At 52.4% G+C, this 20549-nt stretch overlaps 1 protein-coding gene across 1 annotated transcript; it reads right to left on the bottom strand.

Moving 5' to 3' along the window:
• Positions 1-3539: 3539 nt before the first annotated feature.
• Positions 3540-7667, bottom strand: Rtl1 (retrotransposon-like 1). The gene has a single exon (XM_013013060.1). The coding sequence runs from the start codon at positions 7665-7667 to the stop codon at positions 3540-3542; it is 4128 nt and encodes a 1375-aa protein (XP_012868514.1).
• Positions 7668-20549: the final 12882 nt, after the last annotated feature.

The raw sequence follows: 20549 nt of genomic DNA, 5'->3' as shown, positions 1-20549 counted from the left end.
TGCCAGTCCTGCCCACATTGGGTGTCTGTGGGCACTGCAGTGGGACTGTAAGCAGCTGGCATAGCTGTCCTCTGCCATCTGCACCCCGTTAACTCAGATCCAGGCATATGGAGGGGACCAGTCCTGTCCTCATGATACTGCCACGGTGAACCGCTTTGCCTGCCATGCAGCCAGCCCAGGCCCACATGTGGGCAGCCAGAGAAGAGGCCGTGGGACACCATCAATGGGAGACCAGGGGGACCGCACACTTCTCCCTCTTGGCTTCCTTCCTCCCCTTCCCCCCTACTTTCCTCATGCCTTCTCCCCACATACCCTTCTTCTTCCTACCTTTTCACCTTGCGTCTTCCCTGATGTCAGGATGGCTATGTCAGTCCTTGTGGAGTGCAGGCAGGCGAGCGAAGGTTATCAGACATGACGGGAGGACAGGAGGGTCCATGTGCCTGGAAGGAAGGCTCAGGGAACATGGGGAGGACTTGGAAGTCACATGATGTGCCTGTGTGTCTTTTCTTTTTCACCGCATGAGCAGAATGGCAGGTGCAGAGGGGGCCTCCTGCCTCTAGGCTAGGGCCCTCACGGTACCCCCAGCCGCCTGCAGGGCGACAAGCAAACCGGGACCTGACGGTGAGTAACCATGGGCTGCTAGTGAGCGTGTGCTGAGGGCCTGGGGACGAGAGTGGGCATCTTAGGCACTGGCCTGGAAGGAGTGGTAGCTGACAAATGAGGGGGCAGGTGGGATTGCTAGCCGTGGAACTTGGGCTCCTCTTTGTCCCCTGGCTGCTGCAGGTGTGTTCTGTCAGTGCGGTAGGCCTGCAGGCCCCAGCCAGCCAGGCCGAGAGCCTGCTATCTGGCACAACCAGCACTGGTCACTAATTCTCACCCTTTGTGTTGTTGTTGTTGAATATATGAGGCTATCACTTACCCTGTCTCTTGCTGACAATACCTTCTTTTCCTTCTTTTTCAGGAGTCAGAAGGTTTGTATTGTGCTTTTTGCAACCTTTGTCTTCTGAAGTGAGGGCCCTGGTCACATGAGTTGCCGTGTCAGCACTCCTCTGAGTCTGGGGGCTACGCGTCTCCTCCGGCCCTTTCCACGTGGTGGGAGGGGCACGGGACTGTTGGTCAGTGTGAGAGGTGTGAAGGTGGCCTCTGGGGACAGTGCGGGGGTGGCCCACCTTTGTGGGCATTTGCACCCGCCCTGCTTGGGCTGGTTGTCGCGTGATGACATCTCTGTTCAGCCCTGGTCTGTCCGCTCATCTCCTTTTGGGACTCAGGTAAGAGTGTGGACCTCAGGCCCCAGACTGCAGGCTCTGGGCAGGGACCTCTCAAACTCCAGCCTCCAGGTGTCCTGAGCTATGGATTCTATCAATGCCAGAATGACCTCCCTACTAGGACCCCCAGCTTCCCCGGAGCCCCATCCTTGATAACCCTAGAAGACCAGCCATCTGGGGACAGAGGGTTTTAGGAGCCAAGGGGCTTCCATGATATGTTGTTTGTGAATGGCCCTCCCCTGCTGTATGAGCTCTAGCGACAAGGGGAAGTGTCTGCCCCCTCCTCCCTCCCCCTCCCCCCCGCCCCGCTCCCAGTCCCTCAGCAAGCCCAGGACAGAGCCTTCCTTTGCAGGGTCACTACGGGGTGTGGGGCTGCTATATGGGACAGAGTGCCAGGATCTGCTGTGTCTGGGGTCCTTTGCTGGTGAGCTTAGGTTGTTTGGGTGGAGTGCAGTGGGGTGACAGAAAAAAGGACCCTGGGGAAGGCACCCTGAGTCTGGCTGCTTCTTGGGCTCTCTGTAGCCCTCTTGGCCCCGAGATTCCCCTCCTGAGTAAATAAGTGACATCAGAAGTCAACAGGTGACACTTGCGTGCGAAGTGCAACCTACACCTAGTATTTTGCTCATGGCCCTTTCAAATTCCTCCAGGAGCCCTCTTGGGTCTGAGTGATAGGGAAACTGAATTGTCTTGGAGCCAACCAGCTGGGGAGCGAACGGGGCCATTGGCAGCTTCCTTTAGAAGCAGGGAGAAGCCCCAAGGTGAGGTTGAGCCGTTGAGCCCCTGGCTTGAACCCGGGGATCCTGACCATGATCTCCTGGTGCTGCTGTCGGGGGTAGATTACTCAGGTGGAGGGCGATGGTCATCCCTGGCGATCTGTGAGGGCCCAGTAGGCCTGGTATGGGGCTGAGGAAGGTGAAGGAATGTCACCTTGGACTCCATCTCTGTCCTCCGTGGGCCTGGAGAGAGCAGGGCCAGAGAACAGGGCAGGCTCACGCTGTGCGGGCCGCTCTGGGTTCCCGGTGCACAACTCTCGAGACAGAGCAGCGCCCCTCCCACGGGACAGATGACAGCTCCAGGAGTAGAGTGGCTTCCCCAGAGAGAGAGAGAGGGGACCCCAGAACATGTCAGTCCTACCTCGGTGTGGCTCAGTACCCCTCCCCTTGACCACTCTCCCTCCCATCCCATCAGCCCCCTCCACCCCCTCGCTCCCTCCTTCCCTGCCCCACCCGACTCCCAGCTCTCAGAACAAACCACAGAGTCTGATACTCTTTTTGATCTGGTTTATTTGGGGGTGGGTAAAAAGCTGTTGGGGGAGGATGTCCCCCATGGCAAGAAGCAAGCAAGGTCTGGTTGGAGCACTCGAGGCTCTCCCACACAACCGGGCCTCTGGGCCTGCGCAGTCTTTGTCAGGGGCCTCTGGGCCCTGCACTGTCCAATTGTCAGTCTTGGGGGTGGGGAGGGAGCCCCACTTGGCACAGCTGCCCGCTCTGCTGTCCCCTGAGTCTCAGGGACTGCCAACTCCAGCAAGTCCATCTGGTAAGTAGTCCTGGCAGGCCGGATGTTCCCTGGAGCCTCTCTGTGCAGGTAGGCCCAGAGTTCAGGGTCAGAGAAAGTTGGGGGGAGCCGAACCAGACAGGGGGGATAGGGGGGAGGGGGCTGGGCTTGCTTGCAGGGTGGGTGGGGCCGTGGGAGGAGGTGTGGCGCCGCAGGACCTCGGGAGGGGGCGGGCAGGGAGGGGCAGGGCCCAGGGGAGCTGGAGCACCGGTGTGGAGGTAGAAGAAGTCAGTGGAGCACCCGAGGTCAGTGTCCCAGGACGTGCAGTGGCCGCACACGGTGCGTCCCGTGGGTGGGGGAGGGGGCGCTGTCTCTGGCATCTGCTTGCTTGGCTGCACTGGCTCCTCTGCCTGCCGCTGCATCGGGCCTTGGGTCACGGGGTCATTGCTGCTCATCACTGCTTTCTCTTCGCTTCACGATCCCTCTCTCCCAGCGGTAGGCCTCGGGGCCTGGAAAGTTCAGCCAGGGGGGTTTGTGCAGCCTCCAGCTGCCTCTGGGACTCTGAGGTTGGATAGTCCTTTAGCACAAACGATGTTGCTGGTTGATGGGTTGAGATTGAGGCCCTTCACAAGTGGCTTCCCCCTGGGTCAGGAGCAGCAGGAGGAGGGGCAGTGGGTGTGTGCAAAGCTGGCTGAGGCCCGGGGTGGGGGGAGGATGGCAGAGACGCTGTGAGGTGTCGGGTCAGAGACGAGGAGGGTCCTTCTCGTGGTCAAGAGGCCTTCAGTCCAGGCCATCATCATCTTCGTCGGCCGGCCGCGCCTCCTCCCTGGGCCGGGCCTCGGGGGCAGGCGCGGGCAGGGTCTGGGTGTAGACCATGGTCAGGAACCGGGTCAGGGCCCGGGTCACCTGCTCCCTGCTGAGCAGGCTGAGCTGGCCCTGGGCACCCCGGATGTAGAGCAGGCGGTTGTTCAGGAAGTCCAGGACCTCGGGGTCCATGAGGCTGTGCGGGCGGAGGGGCGGGGTGCCGGCCGCCCCCGGGGTGGGCGGGGCCTCCCCCTCCCCCTCCCCGCCGCCGCCCCCGCCCCCGCCGCCGTCGTCGTCCTCGCCGTCGCTGGCCTGCTGGTCGTCCTGCGAGGTGTCTTGCAGGCCGTCATGCAGGCCACACTGACGGTAACTTTGCAGGTCGTCTTGCAGGGCCTCTCGCAAGACGACATCCTCATCGCCAACGACGCGCAGCTCCAAGTAGCGGTTCCGGTACGGGACGGGGCGATTGCCTTCTTGGGGGGTGACCCTCACCCCAAAGAACTCACACAGCGTCAGCCAGAATCCGGGGGTGAACCACAGGCCCCGGGGGGCCTGGCTGTGCAGGGCATTTCGCTGCCAGCGCCCAGGGCCCAGGAAGAGTTCGGCCAGCTCTTGCGCTGGGATGGTATTGGCGCCCACGAGAGGGGGCATCTGGCTGAGCAGCTGGGCAATGGCCGAGGCCATGCCGCTGCCTGCCAGCAGAGTGGAGTCCAGGATGAGGCGTAGCGAGTGCCGTGGCTGGGGCCGCGCCACCTCCATGGTGGGGGCCGGCGGCAGGGAGAGCTGCCACCTCGCCCTGAGCAGCACAAGCAGGGCCGACAGGGCTAGGAGGTTCTTCCAGTAGAGCAGGCCCCGGAAGAAATGGAGCACCACGGCCCGAATCTGGGCCATGCTGAAGTGTGCCAGGAAGCTGTTGAGAACCTGGTCGATGGGGATCATAGACAGGAGTTCTTGGATGAGGGTCTGCTGGTGGAGCAATTCCTCTTCCGAGTCCTCATCGCTGTCCGACTCGGAATCGGTGGACTGATTCCGAAGCGACCCCCTCATGGCCAAGAGCAAGAGTGGTCTCATGGACCGGCCGTTCAAAGCCCTCCAGCCGCGGTTCCTCCCAGGTGTCAGGGATGGGCTGCCATCTTCCTCCGGCATCTCCATGACGTCGAAGAGGAAGTGAGAGAAGAAAAAGACCCAATGGCCGGGGAGAAGTACGGTGAGCCTGTCATTATTCAGAGAGGCTAGATCCTCGGTGTTGAGAAGGATCATGATAGGCTCCTCGGTGTTCTCCAGGTAGCGGCACCACACCATGAAGGCAGCCCTGAGTGGAAGGATCTTCATCTCAACAGGAGGGTACTCCACCTCCAGCGGGGAGAGGTTGCGAGAGTAGAAAGAGCAGGTGATCTTCTTGCCTGTTTGCTCGTCGACTTGAATCAAGGAGGCGTACAGGGCGTCTCGGGTGACGCCCGTTTCCAAGTAGAAGGGATTCTGCGGCTTGGGGTAGTAGAGACGGGGCGCCTTGCGGAAAGCCCTCTTCAGCCCTTCGAAGGCCTCCTGGTCTTCCTCCCGCCAGGTGAAGGGTGCGTTGCTCAGCAGCTTGCGGATGAGGGGCTCCGCCGTGATGACGAACTGCTCCACGAAGTGCCGGTAGGGGTACATGTGTTGCATTAGGAGGCTCAGGGAGCCCATGGAGACAGGGATGGGGTATTCCGTGATGAGGTCCATGATGGTCTTGTTGAGTTTCACCCCCTTGGGGCACACGGTGAAGCCGAGGATCTCGGCAGTCTGCCGGTGGAACTGGCTCTTGTTCAGCGAGCAGTAGATGTTGTGGTAGCGGAAGCGGACGAGCACTTGGCGGACGTGTTGGAGGTGCTCCTCCTGGCTCATAGAGTAGACCAGGACCTCCAGGCCGTAGGAGAGCACACACAAGCCCAGCATGTCCTGTAGGATGAAGTGAATCACGCTCTGCGGGATGCAGGGGTTTGGTGAGATCCGGAAGGGCTGGTAGCTCTTCATGTCCTGAGGCTGCAGGCCGAACGCCGCTTTCCATACCTCCTCTGTGCCCCGAATGCCCAGGCTTTGCTCCACGACACTCCCCCGCAGCTCTAGCTTTGTGAACCATGCTGCTCCGTGTAACTGGTCGAACAGTTCGGGAATGATCTGTACGTAGTCCTGTGTGTCGCTCAGCATGCTCTGTAGCCTCCAGAAATCGGCTTGCTGCCTGGCTTCTTCCTGCATCCTGATTGCTATAGGCTCCCAGGGCGCGGAGGAGCGACACTCGAAAAAGACGTCGCTGTGATCACTGTCTCCAGCCTGCTGAAGCTCAGAGGGCTCTGATTCAGAAAGATCATCGGATCCGTCTGAGCTTGGCTGGTCGGAAGTCTCATCATCTGCTTCCTTCGGGTTAAACACGTCGGCCAGGTCTGAATAGGGGTGCGGCAAGCCGGGGAGCAGGCTGATGCTGTGCTTCTCCAGGGCGATGCATGGCGGGGGTGGGCGGAAGCAGTTCTTCAGGCAGTAGGGAGAGTGGAAGGTGCAGCGGCCTCTGGCCCAGTCGACCTCGGGGGCGTGGAGTCGCAGCCAGTTGATGCCTAAGACCACGGAGAAGTTGGGCGAAGGTACGATGTCAAACTCGATGGCTTCTTGGTGGTTCTGGTGAATGCACACCAGGCGTTCGGTGTAGAGCCAGATGGGTTCGTTGCCGATCAGGGAGCCGTCCACAGTCTGGATCATCTGTGGGTAGGGCTTCTCGTACAGCTCGATGTAGTGTTCTTGGGCAAACTTCTCATCCATGAAGTTGCCTTCCGCTCCAGAATCCACCAGGGCCTGGACCGCCACACTGTGGTAAGGGGTCACGCGCACCAAGAGCAGCAGGAAGAGATGGGCACGTTGGAGGCCAGGATGGAAGTCGGTGGGCAGCCAGCTACTAACAGACCACCGCTCTGGGGCAGGTGAGTCGATCCAGGTCAGGTTCCGTGGGCGGGCCTCGGGGGGCAGCCTGAGCATGGCTCTCCTCTCTGCCAGCTTGTCTTCTATTTGCAGGATGAGCACCACCAGGCTGTCCAGGGAATCGGGCTGTGGGACCCGGAACAGATAATGGCGGATGTCTTCATTGAGCCCCTGGCACAGATGGGCCTGCAGCACTTCGTCGGGCCAGCGCAGGGTGGGTACCAGGCTCTGGAACTCATTGATGTAGTCGGTGGCGCAGCGATCGCCCTGCCTGATATTGAACATGGCATCTTCTGCCACGCGCAGAGTGTGCCGGTACTCAAACACCTCTGACATGGCTTCCAGGAAGGCCGGGAAGTCTCCCAGCACGGGGCTGTTTTGCTGGATCAGAGACTGGGCCCATTCCAAGGCTAGGCCAGAGAGGTGGGAGATGACGTACCTCACTCGCAGGTGGTCGCTGTAGAACATTCTCGGGTAGGTTTGTAGGATCAGTTGGCAGAGCACAATGAACTCGCGGTACTCTCGGCGGTCGCCGGAGAAGCACCTTGGGGTGGGCAGCTGGCCCGCGTCGATCCCTTTCACTAAGATCTCCTCTGCCACTCTCTGCTGTTCGTTGAGGTCGTGCATTCGGAAGAACAGCGAGACGATGGACCGCATCATGGCCAGCATTTCTGCGGGAGACGGCTCCACCTGGCTTTCCTCTTCGGGGCTGTCCTCGTCTTCCGAATCCTTCAGGTCAGTGGTGTCTTCTTGGTCTTCCTGGGTCTCCAGTGGACTAACCGCCACTCCCTCCGTCTCCTCAGATACTTCGGTGAGTGGATCCTCCAGTGCCTGGTGAGAATCACCGTTGCATGACTCCTCCGGGTCTTGGAGTAGGTCATTGGGTGGATCCTCTGTTTCCTTATGTGGGCCACTGGATGGCTCCTCCATGTCTTGGAGTAGATCAATAGGCAGCTCTTCCATTTCCTGGAGTGGGCCACTGGGTGGCTCCTCCCCTTCCCGGGCAGGGCCGCTAGCTGGCCCTGCCCCGCCTGCCGGCTCTCCACTGCCCTGTGTCTCCACGGTGGTGTTGTTGGATGAGCCCTCGGAGGACTCCATTTGTTTTGATGATGGATTCTTAAGCTCCATCATCGTCTCAAATGAGTCTTCAGAGGGTTCTATCATTTCGTCGGTTGGAAAGGAGTGTTTTCTGAAGATCGGTAAGGTGGCGCTGCGTTCGGTCCGCGACTGCGACCGCGCAGATCAGAACCTAGGGATGGAAAGGGCGGGGAGGGGAGGAAAGGCAGCGGGTTAGGGTCTCTGGTGCCAGAGGAATCAGAAGCAGAGCAGATCTAGAGGAATCCTGCCCATGCTCAGGGCAGCCTTTGCCACTGGTCACTTGAGCCACTCTCTTCAGGAGTGAGACTCCCTCAAATCCTGACTGACCTGCCCCCTGGGTGCAGGCCGTCTGCCCAGCCTGCCTACTTCCTCCACGGGTGTGAGAAATTCACAGCCCATAAATTTTGTCGAGCAGCTAGCCCACAGCGGCCTCTGTGGTAGACAGGCCGGAAGGCAGGGAGGCAGGGAGGCAGGCAGACACCTGGCAGGGGCAGTGGCTGCCCTGTTTGGCCCTGGGCATTTGTGCCTGAGTCAACTTTCCTTTCGTTCTCTCAAGCCATCTCAAAAGTCCCCGAGGTCACATCTCGGTGCCCCTCGGAGCCAATCCTGGCAGGTTGGGTGCTCTGGAGTAAGCCCACTCGGCATGGCAGCGAAGGCAGGAATCTGTGGCAAAGATGTCTGCTTTTTCATAAGCTCAGTGGGTGAGGGGAATATGGACAGGCACTTGGCTTTTAGCCCACCCGTTGTTCGGTCACTTGTCCAAAACAGTTTGCCCTTCTTCCTCTTTTGTGTTCAAAATGTGTTAGTGAAGAGGCCTGGAGATTGGCTTTTATTGTTCATTTCCCTCCCCTTAAAAAAAAGTTATAAAATGCCTACTAAGTGTTGGATAAACTTGCACATTTGTGACTTGATCCTGGGTTACCCTTTGGGGGTGATTTCTCTTTCTTGATTTGATCTCCTTCCAAAACTGTGTTCTCTCTGGATCTAAGCTGTCCAGGAGATGCTTCAAGTACCTTTCCAGGCCCTCCCCAACTCTGGGGGCTCCCAGAACATCTGGCTTCAATTTGCCTTGTGCAGACATATTTGCATGCCTCTCTGCTCACATCTTACTTAAGTTCCTTCTTTGCTCAAGCAGGGCTAGGCCTCTTCATTCTAGCAAGACCTCCTTCTCTTTGTGACTAATTAATTTACCCTAGCATCAGAATATACTGAATAGAGGTGTGAGCTTGGGTAGGGAAAGGGCATCTATCTTCAAAATCTATCTAGTGATGGCTGTGTTTAGTGGCTGAGACTGAATTTAAAGAAACTGTCTCAATTTGGACTTGTTTGCTCTGTTGGAGCAGAGCAAATTGAGCTTTGATTATTCAGTAGGTTAGCTATATAGTCAATATACTTCATAAATTGAATATCTTTGTTACTTCTCAGTTTTCTTCTTAGAGCCACAGGGCTGATATATTAAAAAAAAATACTCCTTCCCTCCAAAAAAAAAAAAAGCCTTCCCTTATGTGAAACTCCACATTGGCTAAAATCCAAACTTCCCAACAGGATACAAAATTCAGATCTGCTGTTTCTCAAAATTAAACATACCCTTGTCAGCCTGACACTTAAATTTGATTATGCAAACCCTCTGATTAAAGCCTTGTACTGTTTATTTACTGTCTGCAATATTAAATCCAAACCATTCAGTATAAACACATCTGACATGTAAATTCACCAAAACCATTCTCTGGCTAAAATCGAAAGGTCTCAGCATAATACAAAATTCTGACATGTCATTCCTTGAGATAGAAATCATATTTTTTTTGCAAGGTGTACAAATTAAGTAAAGCCTCCATCACCACCATCATCACAAAAACACACACGACATTGCTTGAGTTCACTCAGCTCTTTCTCAGAGACATCCTCTGAGGTATGTATTTATTATTGTAAAATTCCAAGTGTCTCAGATAAAATTTGGAGTGAAACACTAAACTTGTTTAAGTAAAATCATCAACAGATTCAGCTCTCATAAGTAAAAATCTCAGTATGCCTCTCACTGCAAATTCTTTACTGGTTAACATTTAAATTTCTTATCAAGACAACTGAAAAGCCTGATGATATATCTTCTTACTATAAATTCTATACTTCTGAACAGATTTAGAAATTTGATCATGTCAATGATTAAATTGTTCCACTATCCTGCCTTCAACCTGACAGCAAATACCCTTGGCATGTTATAAAATGTTATCTTAATGTTCCTTAACATTCAAGTGACGACTATAAATAAAACTATAAATAAAAGTTAGTACATGATTTTAAAAGTAAAAATTATGAGAAGCCCTTTCCTTGATAAAAAAATAGTACAAAATTCCCACTACTTACTTAGCATAAAATACAATTATTTTACCATGTAATTTATTTGCCTATTTATGAACACAAAATTTACAGTCTCACCCAGTCACTCCCTAAGCCTTTGACTGATTTAATTCCAACAACTCTTAGTGTGCTATGAAAATTTGGCCATGTTGTTTTTCAGCAGAAAAGGTCAGTCCTTACAGGATAACATGCATTGCTCCATATAACTATGGCTTAGAGCTTTGTAGTATTCTCAGTTACCTATGCAATAGGCTCTAAATTGTTAGCATAAAGTAATACATTTTACTTTGTAACTTCTCTGAACTCTTCCCATCCAACACAAAAAGTTCACTATGTCACACTCTTAAAAATCTCTTCATGGTCGAAATCCACATTCCTTTGCATGGGCATAAAAATGGGATTTTGTCATTCTTCAAAACTATGCTCAAACTTCTTAGCATGCTGTGTACATTTCATCACAGTATATCTCTCTTCTGCCCAGTCTATAAATGACCCAACTCAGCAGAGAACACAAGAGTACACTGGTGCCAAGGGCTTCTGCCTAGGAGCAGAGCTCATTGATTATGTGATTCAGCCAATCCAAGCACCTTCACATAAAGAATGTTTTACCATCAAATTCCACTGCAGACACCCAAACCATCATTCATTATTCCTCAAAACCCCTCACTGGCTACATTCCAAACACCTCCATGTAAAGGTTTAAAAACAGCATCATCTAATTCTCAAGTCAGAACGCACCAGAGTCTTCAGTGCTAACAGAAAGTCACATCTCCTTAGCGAGCGATAAAAATTAGATCATAGTATCTTCACCATGAAAACATCCATTGTTTGCTATGCCAAAATGCATAAATCGGAACCTGTGACTCCACGATGAAAAGCTTTCCAAAGTTTCTTCATTGCCTATAGCATAAAGCCCAAAGTACTTAATATAATACACAGCATTTCATGAAATTAATTGGCTGCTCTATAAAATCCCAAATCTCACCTTGTCACACTTTTAAGCCCCTTTTATTGGCTTATATCCAAACTTATTAGCACCATATAAAATTTTGATCACGTTATCCTTTAAAAATAAAATTCACACTTACTAGTACCATATATTAAATTTGATCTTGTAACTCCATCTTACAACCCTGCAGTATCTCTTAATTGTGTGTGGCATAAAAAGTCCAGATTCTTGGCATGAAATGTGAATTTTATTTCCTAATTTCATTGCGTTCTATTGATCAAACACAAGAAACTCACCATGTCACTCCGTTAGAACTTTTTATTGCATAAATCAAATTCGTAGGCATCTGCAAAACTCTCAACATGTCAAAGCCTCAACACAAATGCCGAATTTCTTTGTGTATGCACAATGCTGGTCATGTAAGTCCTCTAATTAAATCTTTTCTTTGGTGTCAACATTAATCACATCTCTTTGACATGACCTGCAAGGCACACTCTGGCATCCGTCAACAGAAAGTCAGGATGTTTGGGCATGATCCCTAAATTTGTGGGTGTTACCTTTCTGTTTACAATTTTTTAGTGTTTCCTTGTTGCTTGCAATAGTGAAACCCAAAGCTGTTAGCCATAAAACCTACTTCATCATGTTTTTGTGCAGATTTATCTCCCGTAAGTTTTTTTTTTTTAAATCTCATCATCACATTTCTTAAAACTCTAATGGCAGAAATCCAAACTCCTTAGCATGATATAAAACTTTGGTCCTGTCACCCCCTCCAAATTCAGTCCAGATTGCTTCCCAGAAAGCCAAAATCTATTCATGAAACTGTAATATCATTTTATCGCTAGTGGACCATGTCGATATTTTCACATGGCATCCCAATTTTATCACTGACAGTCTCTACTTCAAACCTTTCGGATGTCACGTCCACGGAACAAACCCCAAATCCCCAAACATGAGTTGGAAATTGGAGCAAGTATGTCTCATGCTGCAAATCTATAGGTTACTCTGTATCACTTGGGCTCTAAAACTTAAAAATGTTTTCTTTTGTAAGAAATCAAAACTTTTAACCATCCGCAGCTCTCAGCTTTGGTTCTTGTCTCCCCCACCCCATCCCCAGTGCATCTTATTATTACTCCTATTTTTTTTAAACCCCCAGTTCAAAATTCACCTAGCAACATGTCCTATTCTTTCTGGGATAGGCACAGTGCTACAATCCTGATGTTAAGAAACGGAGGCTGCTCTGCCTTGCAGTCCACCACCAACCAGCAAGGAGATGAGGACCACAAGGTTTTGATTAAGACCCTGTTGAAGGTGAGCAAAGGGTCTTGGGGGCAAGGTGAGGGGTCTCTCCATGCATGGGACGCTCTCCTCGATGGGCTCAGTTTACATATCTGCCCATCTGGATGGCTTCAGCTGTTAGAACCTCTGCCTCGTAATGCCCACCCCCTCCACCCCCCTGCCCCAGGGCTTTGGAAGTGACTGCAACCTTCCTGCCTGGCCTCGGCCCATACCAGCCCACCCTGCCTCTCCTCAGCTCTGCAAGAAGGAACAATCTCAGTCTTTGAATGGCATCTGCATAAATGCTGTTCTCCAACCCATGGCAATTTCTTGGAGAAATGGCTATCGATTTACCCTTGCTCGTGGTGTGGCTTCTTACTTGGGCTAGAACCGCCTTCGAATCCTTGCCCCCCAACCCTCAGACAGACACCCCAGCCTCACCCTGTCAGTGCCCAAAGCCTCTGTCAGGTCAGCTCCTCGCTTGCCTCTGAGCAAGTGGCCCATGGAGCCAGGGCTGCCCACGCGCATCTATGAAGGGCTGTCTGTGGGGGGGGCGGGGGGGCCGGGGGGGCCGATCCCTCTGCACATACCTCTCCCTGTACAGTAAAGGAAATCTGATTTTAAAAATAGAGCTTGGAAGAGGAGATGGGAGAATATTTAGGAGCAGAGTTGAACGTTGAGTGTGGAGTGAGGGGGAGGGGGGCGGGGAGAATTAGGGGAGAGGTGAGGACAGGGGAGGGGGGGGCTACTGATGAGGCCAGGAGGAAGGTAAAGCCAGCCAGGCTCAAAGGGAAACTGGAGGGCATGTGGATTCTCCAGAGTGGCAGCCATGCTCCCTCTCTGTGTCTCCTAGACACACTTGCTTATAGCTGGGGGTCCCCATCTCTCTGACTTGCGGGGTAAAGGGTCAGAGGGGCACCTCTGTCACTTTGGCCTTCCTGTAGAAGCACTCGAGTGTGAGGACATAGCCACTGGGTCTTAGGACTGAGTGTCCTGGAGAGAAATGCCCCACCTAGGCCTTCTCCGCTACCCCGGCCTGCTGCTGCAGGGACAGAGGCAAAGCATCTGAATGGGGTAAAACATCCGGAGACATGCGAGGGCCAGCCACGGCTATAAATCACTTTATTTTGTTCAATGCATGCCAAGGTCCAGATGTGCCTTGCGGTTCCAGGCGGAGGATCCTTCTTTTCTCCCTAATCAGGGATGAGCAGATGGGTTCCTTTTGTCACTCAGCTCTTCCTGAGCCGAGGGTCTCCCAAGCGCCCCTGGGGAGCTTGGGTGAGTTCGTATGGCCCGAGCTGATGTGTAGTCTAAAGATCAGGCTGGCTGGAGCAGCACATGCCGGGGTCCCTCTCACTGGGGGCCTGCCACGCCCAGTCAACCCTGACTTGTGGCCAAGGAAACCTGGGCACCCCAGCTTGGGCACAGGGAAGTCTCCCCTAGGGTCTGGATTGGAGTCTTTGGACCTTGAGAGTTATCAAGGATGTCTTTGGAGGTAGAACAGCAGGATTCAGGGCAAATAGGGAGTTATGAAAGATGAGGGGGTGTCCCTGAGATTCCTTCTCTAATGCCAGGCTTCCCAGCAGAGGGGAAGCACCCCCTCCCCCGGAGAGAGGAGACCCTCATCGCCTTGTGTCATGAGGAGGAAGGGCAGTGCTCTTGATCCAGCAGTGTTTCTGCAGCGGGTCTCTGCCCGTCTATTCTGGACGGGCAGTTCCAGGGGGCAGCTGGATCATCTCCTCCCAGAATAGCCCCGAGAGGGGCGCGCACTGCGGAGGGACACGCGGAACGGTGCCCTTTCCTCCTAGGGCCGCCCAAAGCGCACAGCCAATCAGCTGCTCCAAAGCCCAAACTTGCCTTTCAAGGCTAGTGGGCAGGGCGAGGGTCTCGGTGGCTGCCAGGTCTGTACTGGCCCTGACTTTCACAGTGACCTTTCTCTCCTGGCCCTCAGTTTCTCCATAAAGGGGGTGGGGGCTTCTACAAGGGGAGTATTGATAGTGGTCTTCTTCCTTCTCTCATGTACCTATGGGGTTCCTGAGAGGTGTCTGAGGGCCCCTCTCGGGGAGCAGAGCGGAAGGGAGAGGGGTGGCTAGGCAGAGGGGGCTTAGGAATCCCACTCGTGGCTCTATTCTACCAGCTACTTTTGTAAATTGAGTCCCCATTATTTAAACTTAAACTCAAACCCTACGTTGACGGCGCAGACCGTCTGGCTTCCTGTTGCAGTTATCTTGACTTCACAACCGATGGCTCTCCCTGCTGGTCCCTGCCCTGGCCGTGCCTTGCTGCCGTGTGCATGCCTGTTGGGGGGGGGCTGCGGGCCTAGGTCGTGGGGTTCTTAGAGTGCTAGAATAGTGACTTCTGACAAGGGAGGAGGGCCCGGCATAGAGTTTGTCAGAACCAGGACCAGAGCAGAAGGCAACCGTGCAGAGCCCCCCTCCGCCCCTCCGTTTCCCTCTGTACATATTGGAAGGCGCCCCCTCCTTTCAAGTGAGCCCTCTGTGAACGGAAATGCTTGGAACAACTCCAAGCTTGTTCCTGTTCTTAAGACCCTTAGGATTCTTGCTTTTAGAACACATAATCTAATTGTCAGGGTCACGATTTAGACAGCATTTCCCGCACGGTGTCAACTTTAATTTTCCCATTAGCCCCATGAGGGGCTAGAGCCCTGTTTTGCAAAGGAGTAAACTGAAGTCCAGGGGGCGGATCAGCCTCCCAGGAGCCCTAATTATTAGTGGCAGCAGAACATAGACTCACGTTGCTAACCTCCCAGCCCTCAGACCAACGCCCCAACCTCCCGAGGCGCTTCCGCGGGACAGGGTGATCAGAAGTTACCCATTGTCTACGTGGAGTGGATGCAAAGTGTGCACCTCATGACAGGAAATCCCCCCAACTTTGCAGAATTAAGCCAAGATATAGCAAGTCTGGTGCTGGCTGGCGGACCCCGAGAACGGCCAGGCAGGGACAGGGCTTGAGGCCAGATTCCTCCTCCCCCCCCTGGTAGAGCACAGTCAGGAGCAGGTGCCCGGGGGGGATCAAGCAGTTGCCATTTGGGGACCTGGAGGGGGCCGCGTGGCCAGAGAGGCCTCTTCATTCATTCCAAGGTGTTGATGCAGCCAGCCTTGTGGCTTTACAGACAGCCAGACCGCAGAAGCGGGGGCCCCAGCGTCTGCCTCCATCTCCCCAAATGGCTTGTGCTGGCATTCCCAACTCATTTTGGCTTATTTGGTATGGGTAGAGGGATAGGATGGACAGGACAGGAGAGGACAGCTGGTGGAGGGCCTGCTAATTATAGCGGCTCAAGTATTTGAACAGAGGTATTGAGTACCCTTATGATGCCCTGGTTTTTTCTCTCTCTTTTTTTCTTTTTTATGGACAAGCTGATCCTTCCACTCTCCACCCTGGCATGGCTACGCCCCAATCCCCCACTTGGTATCCCCACCCCTTCCCTGGGGGAAGGGGAGGCCAGCTCAGGGGCTGCAGCCCCACCCACATCTTACCTTGGGCTGCAAGGGTGCAAGTGTTGCTGCTGTGGTCACTCTGGACTCGAACCTCTTCTCTCTGAAAAGTAATGGGATAAATGTGTGTTCATAGTTGTTATGTAAATCCAGGCCTCTCGATGTGTATGCTGTTAACACCATCTCCAGGCCTACGTGGCTCTCACAGGACTGTGACCTAGGGTTGATAGGAGTCTGGGGCCTGGGTGTGAGTGGGACCTGTAGCCAAACTCTAAGCTTCTTGAATCTTCTCTCATGACACTGCCATTTCTCAGCCTCATCTCAGGCTGGTTGTCCTAGCTTAAACTGAGCCGTATTCACAGAGTCCCCGAAGGACTTGCCCTTTATCTTGCCCTCTGGTGTTGTTCTCTGCCTGTTTCCGATCGTCTTGTCCTTCCTAGGCGGCACACAGTAGGGCTGCCGGCAGAGTGAGGGCTGGGCCACCCCTGGCCCTCACAGCCTGGTGAGCAGTTCCTGTTTTCCCCTCTGTCCAGGTACCCTGGAGGCAAGATGGCTGCTTTCCCCCCAAATGGGAGCAGATGCCTGGACCAGGACCAGATCAAAAGGTCTGAAAGACTCTCCGTTGTTCCACCTCCGCATGTCAGTGTAGACTGTTTTCACATTTGTTAGTTTCTCAGAATGGAACTAACTCAAGCCCTCCATTCCACAGCCCGGCTCACTGCCCTCCTCCCGGAGGGCCAGTGAGTTGATGGGTCCCCAAGGCTGCCCTGGGTCTGCTCGGATGTCACCTTCCCACATGACCTTGGAAGACCAGCATTCGGGTGCTTCCACAGGTATGTGCACCTGATAGCCTGTCCTCGGGAAGGTGAGACGGGTAGTGTTAATTAGAATCCATTATTCTTGCCTACTCTGGTTGACCAAGGAACTCTTCAAGGCTGTCACCATGAAGCCATGACGGATGGCCCCTGGGAGGGACACCATAGTGACAGCCCAGGGCCCACGGTTCTTTGAAATGAGTGACCTTGGTCACATGACATTGATTCCCCCTGAGTAGGATGGGGATGGCCATATTTAAGTGTGGGGTTTTTGCTTTTGTTTTTGGTTGGTTGTGGGGCTTGAACTCTGGGCCTGGGTGCTGTTCCCCAGCTCTTCAGCTCAAGGCTAGCACTCTACCACTTGAGCCACAGCGCCACTTCCAGCCTTTTCTGTGTATGTGGGGCCAAGGAATAGAACCCAGGGCCTCATGCATGTGAGGCAAGCACTCTACCACTGAGCCCCCTTCCCAGCCCCTTAAGTGTGTTTTTAATACCTTAAATGAAACAAAATTCCTGACCCGTGGCCAGGTACCTGGTCCACATGTAAAGACCTGTTTTGTTTCTTTTTTTTCAGGAGCTTTCTGGAAACCTCTCATTCGTGTTAACTGCCTAGACATACGCAGGCGTCTCGCCCGTCTTCATGCTGGGGATTTCAATGGGGTACTGTATTTTAATTTGTTATAAAAATATTATGGATTGGCAAGATAAGTCTGCCAAATCTGTGTGAACTCAGTCCATCAGAAAACACCACGTCATTAATAGCTGAGCCTTGCTTGGGACGGACACAGCTGATAAAGAACTGGACATGAAAGTGTGCAATGAGTTAAATCAGGCGCACATTTTTTTTTTCTGCCCTGAATCATGGTTACAAATATGTCACTGAACCTTTAACTCCCATTTCTTGCATGAGGAACAAGAAATGTTTCTCTCTCTTTTGCATTTCTCCCTGCTAAACTAAAATAAATCCTTACTCAAAAAGTCATATGGGTACAAGTAGTAAAATAAATGAATGAATAAAAAATAAAAATAAGAAAAACTTTGCTACCCTTTCCCCCCAAAAAGGAAAGAAAAAATAAAAAGAAAACAATTTTTTTTAAAAAAAAAAGGAAAAGAGAAGAGATCTCTGTTGGAGAGATCTCAGCAGGAGAGTAGAGCGAGCCCTGTCTCATTAACTCAGAGGAGCACCAAATTGATAGATGCACTGAAAAGCGCTCTGTGCAGAAGCCCCGGATAGCACAGCACAGGTCTTCAGATTGCTTGACGTTTACAGCTGGCTTGGTCTGGTGATCCAGGGGTCTCTGAGCCTCATCCCTTCCTGTCACACTCGCAGCCCTGATTGTCTGTGACAGCTGCAGGGGGCTTGGGCAGTTGTGAGCCAGAGGGGGGGATCTGATGGGAACTTGGAATGCAACTTGCTACCCCAGCCTGGGAGTGGGCAGAGACCCAGAAACAAGTTAGCAATAGCAATGCTTCTTAGCCACGGTCCCTCCCTCCGGGGCGGGAGGACACATGGTGACTGTGTGTTCTGCTCGGGAATCCAGCTGTCAGGATGCGGTAAGGCCCCGGCGACTTGCCAGGAACCTGCTGGGCTGTTGACACAGGCGGGCTGCTGTGTCTGCTGTTCTCGGAGGGCCGTGTCCCCTTCTCTAGCATCTATCTCATGTCTCATTCCAGTCGGCTAATCCCTCAAGAACCCGGGCCAGAGCATTAGCTTTCAGGGATTCTTCAGGGCCAAAAAGGCAAATGCTGTCCTGGGAGAGGGGGATGCAGACACGGGCGGACTGGCCTGGGAGAATCTGGGGGCTGTAGGCTCACACCTGCTGGTTGCATGTCACTGAGCAGTCCCTCAGAAACCCCGCAGCTTCAGCATCAGAGCATATAAAATTAAAAAAGAAAAAAAATGGAAAAACACATGAATCTCCCGTGTCTGTAGAACTCGCTTTGGGCATGTGTAACTGAATCTTAATTCATCAGATGAAATGGTTTTTTGATTGGCAAAAACAATGCAAAGGGGAAAAAAGGCACCACCAACCCAAACCTAAAAGAAAAAAAAAACCCTATGCAAAATGTTTGTTTTAATCATAGGAGAAATGCAAAGGTAATTAATACATTCATTAGTTTTTTTTAAAGCAAACATGCAGATAGAGCCGAAGCCATCTTCACCCCATCTTCCCTCATCCCCTGCTTCTCTCCTGGTGTCATTTGTGTAATCAGTTTCAAATGTCTGCTCCTAGATATTTTCCTGTGAATTTGCATCCATATAGAAACAGACCCATCATAAACATCACTCTCTTTTTTACATAAGCTATAGCATAATGTACATTTCCTTCAACAGTTTTCACTAGCTTGTTTTTCTTCAAGAATCTGCTTGGAGAGAATAAAGATCAACGCGTTTCCTAAACACACAGCACCCCGCAATCCGTAATCCCCATACCCTGGAGTGTAGTCAACCACGTCCCTGCTGGCACGAACACCCCCAACTTCCCCCCTCTGCCTGGACTGGGGGCAGAGGGCAGAGGCAGTTGTAAGTAATTGCTGAGATCTGAATTTGGGGAGTGGGCCCACTGGTGTTTATGATGTGATTACCAATGAAGATATGGATGTATAAATTAGCAAAAGAAAAGAGGCCATGCCTGGACCAGTGATGACAGACAATGTTTATGAACAAAGGCTCGTGATTAATCCAGTTCTGCACAGACCGCACAGGTCCATGGAAAGACAATAGGTCTGAGCTGCCTCATTCTTTTTAAGAGCTATTTAATATTCCGGGGTACAGTTGTATCATTGCTGATTACACCCTGTATTGTTGAGAGTTCCAGCTGTATGTGCTGGGTGGGGAGAGAATGAATGCAGCTAGAACACCGTCATAGTCGTCAGGGTCATGGATTTGTGGATGTTCATGTATATTAATTTTGTTAACAAAATAAAACATACATTAAAAAAATTGGCTTCTGTGTGGCCTCTGCCCAGATCAGTGAGCTGGAGGCAACCTCACCAAATCAGGAGGATTTAAAAAATACATAAACAACCTACTCTTTTTCTCAAATTTATTATTTTGGTCATTAGTAGTGATACTGCAGACAATATTCTTGTAGCTGACTCTGCAAACATGTGCCTGGCTGTTTTTCTATCCTTCGAGCCAGGGTAGCTAGGTTAAATGCTTGGTACAAGTTAATTTTCTTTGAGTTTATCTCTCTAAATGCCATTTTGACCTTGTTATACTGTTGCAGTCAGTTTTCTAGCAGACTTCCCAGACCTTCCAAGATATAGCCCAAAACCAAACAAATAAACAAGTAAGCAAGCCAGCTCCCGGGGCTGGCTTGTAACCTATGCCCTCCACACCCCCACGCTGCTCCCCTGATGGTTCTACCCCAGCCGCGGGCGCTAGCCAGCTTCCCCTCAGCCCTCGGCAACAGTCTGGAACAGAGTGAGATGCAAGCCCCTGTCTGTGGTCCAGCAGACCACTCTGGAATTGTGATGTCATTTCCACACCTAAGAGAATGTGTGTGTGTGTGTGTGTATGTGTGTGTGTGTGTGTGTGTTTCTTTCTAGAATGCACTAAGGGGTCACAATGTATTAATTATTCCTTTTCTTTTGTCCTTTAGCAGAAATCCTTAGGGTCGTTCATGCTGCCGGGGTCTGAATTCTCACTGAGAACAGCCACCCTGCAGGGGGTCATGTGGTCTTCACTGCGACATGGGTGAGTCTGCAGAATGCTGCGACGCTGCACGCACGCGCGTGTGCACACACACACACATGTGAGGTGGGAGCCTTCGTGCTGACCGGAGCCAGCCGGCTGTGGCTCTCCTCTCCTGTGGATGCATGCAGGAAGCAGTTCTGGGTCTCAGCACGCAGAGGAGGGCACAAATGGCACAACAGGGCAAGGCTGAGAGTGGTTGCTCCTGCCTGTGGGACAGAGTCGAGTTCCAGAAAGAGTCAGGGTCACGCCCAGAGGCCCTGTGTGTGTGTGTGTGTGTGTGTGTGTGTGTGTGTGTGTGTGTGTGCGCATGCATGCTAGAGGCCAAAACAGCGTTCAAGGACTGGTATCTTTTCAGGGGGAAAAGTGGGGTAAATAGAGGCATTGCAGGCAGGCAGCCAG

The sequence above is a fragment of the Dipodomys ordii genome, unplaced genomic scaffold (genome assembly GCF_000151885.1).
Source record: "Dipodomys ordii isolate 6190 unplaced genomic scaffold, Dord_2.0 Scaffold2, whole genome shotgun sequence".
NCBI lineage: Eukaryota > Metazoa > Chordata > Mammalia > Rodentia > Heteromyidae > Dipodomys > Dipodomys ordii.
The sequence above is the reverse complement of the archived record's forward strand: the minus strand, read 5'-3'. Positions and strand labels throughout refer to the sequence as shown.

What these genes read in the sequence shown, in the direction of transcription:
- Rtl1 (XM_013013060.1), bottom strand. Translation starts at nt 7,667, where the DNA reads ATGATAGAACCCTCTGAAGACTCATTTGAGACGATGATGGAGCTTAAG.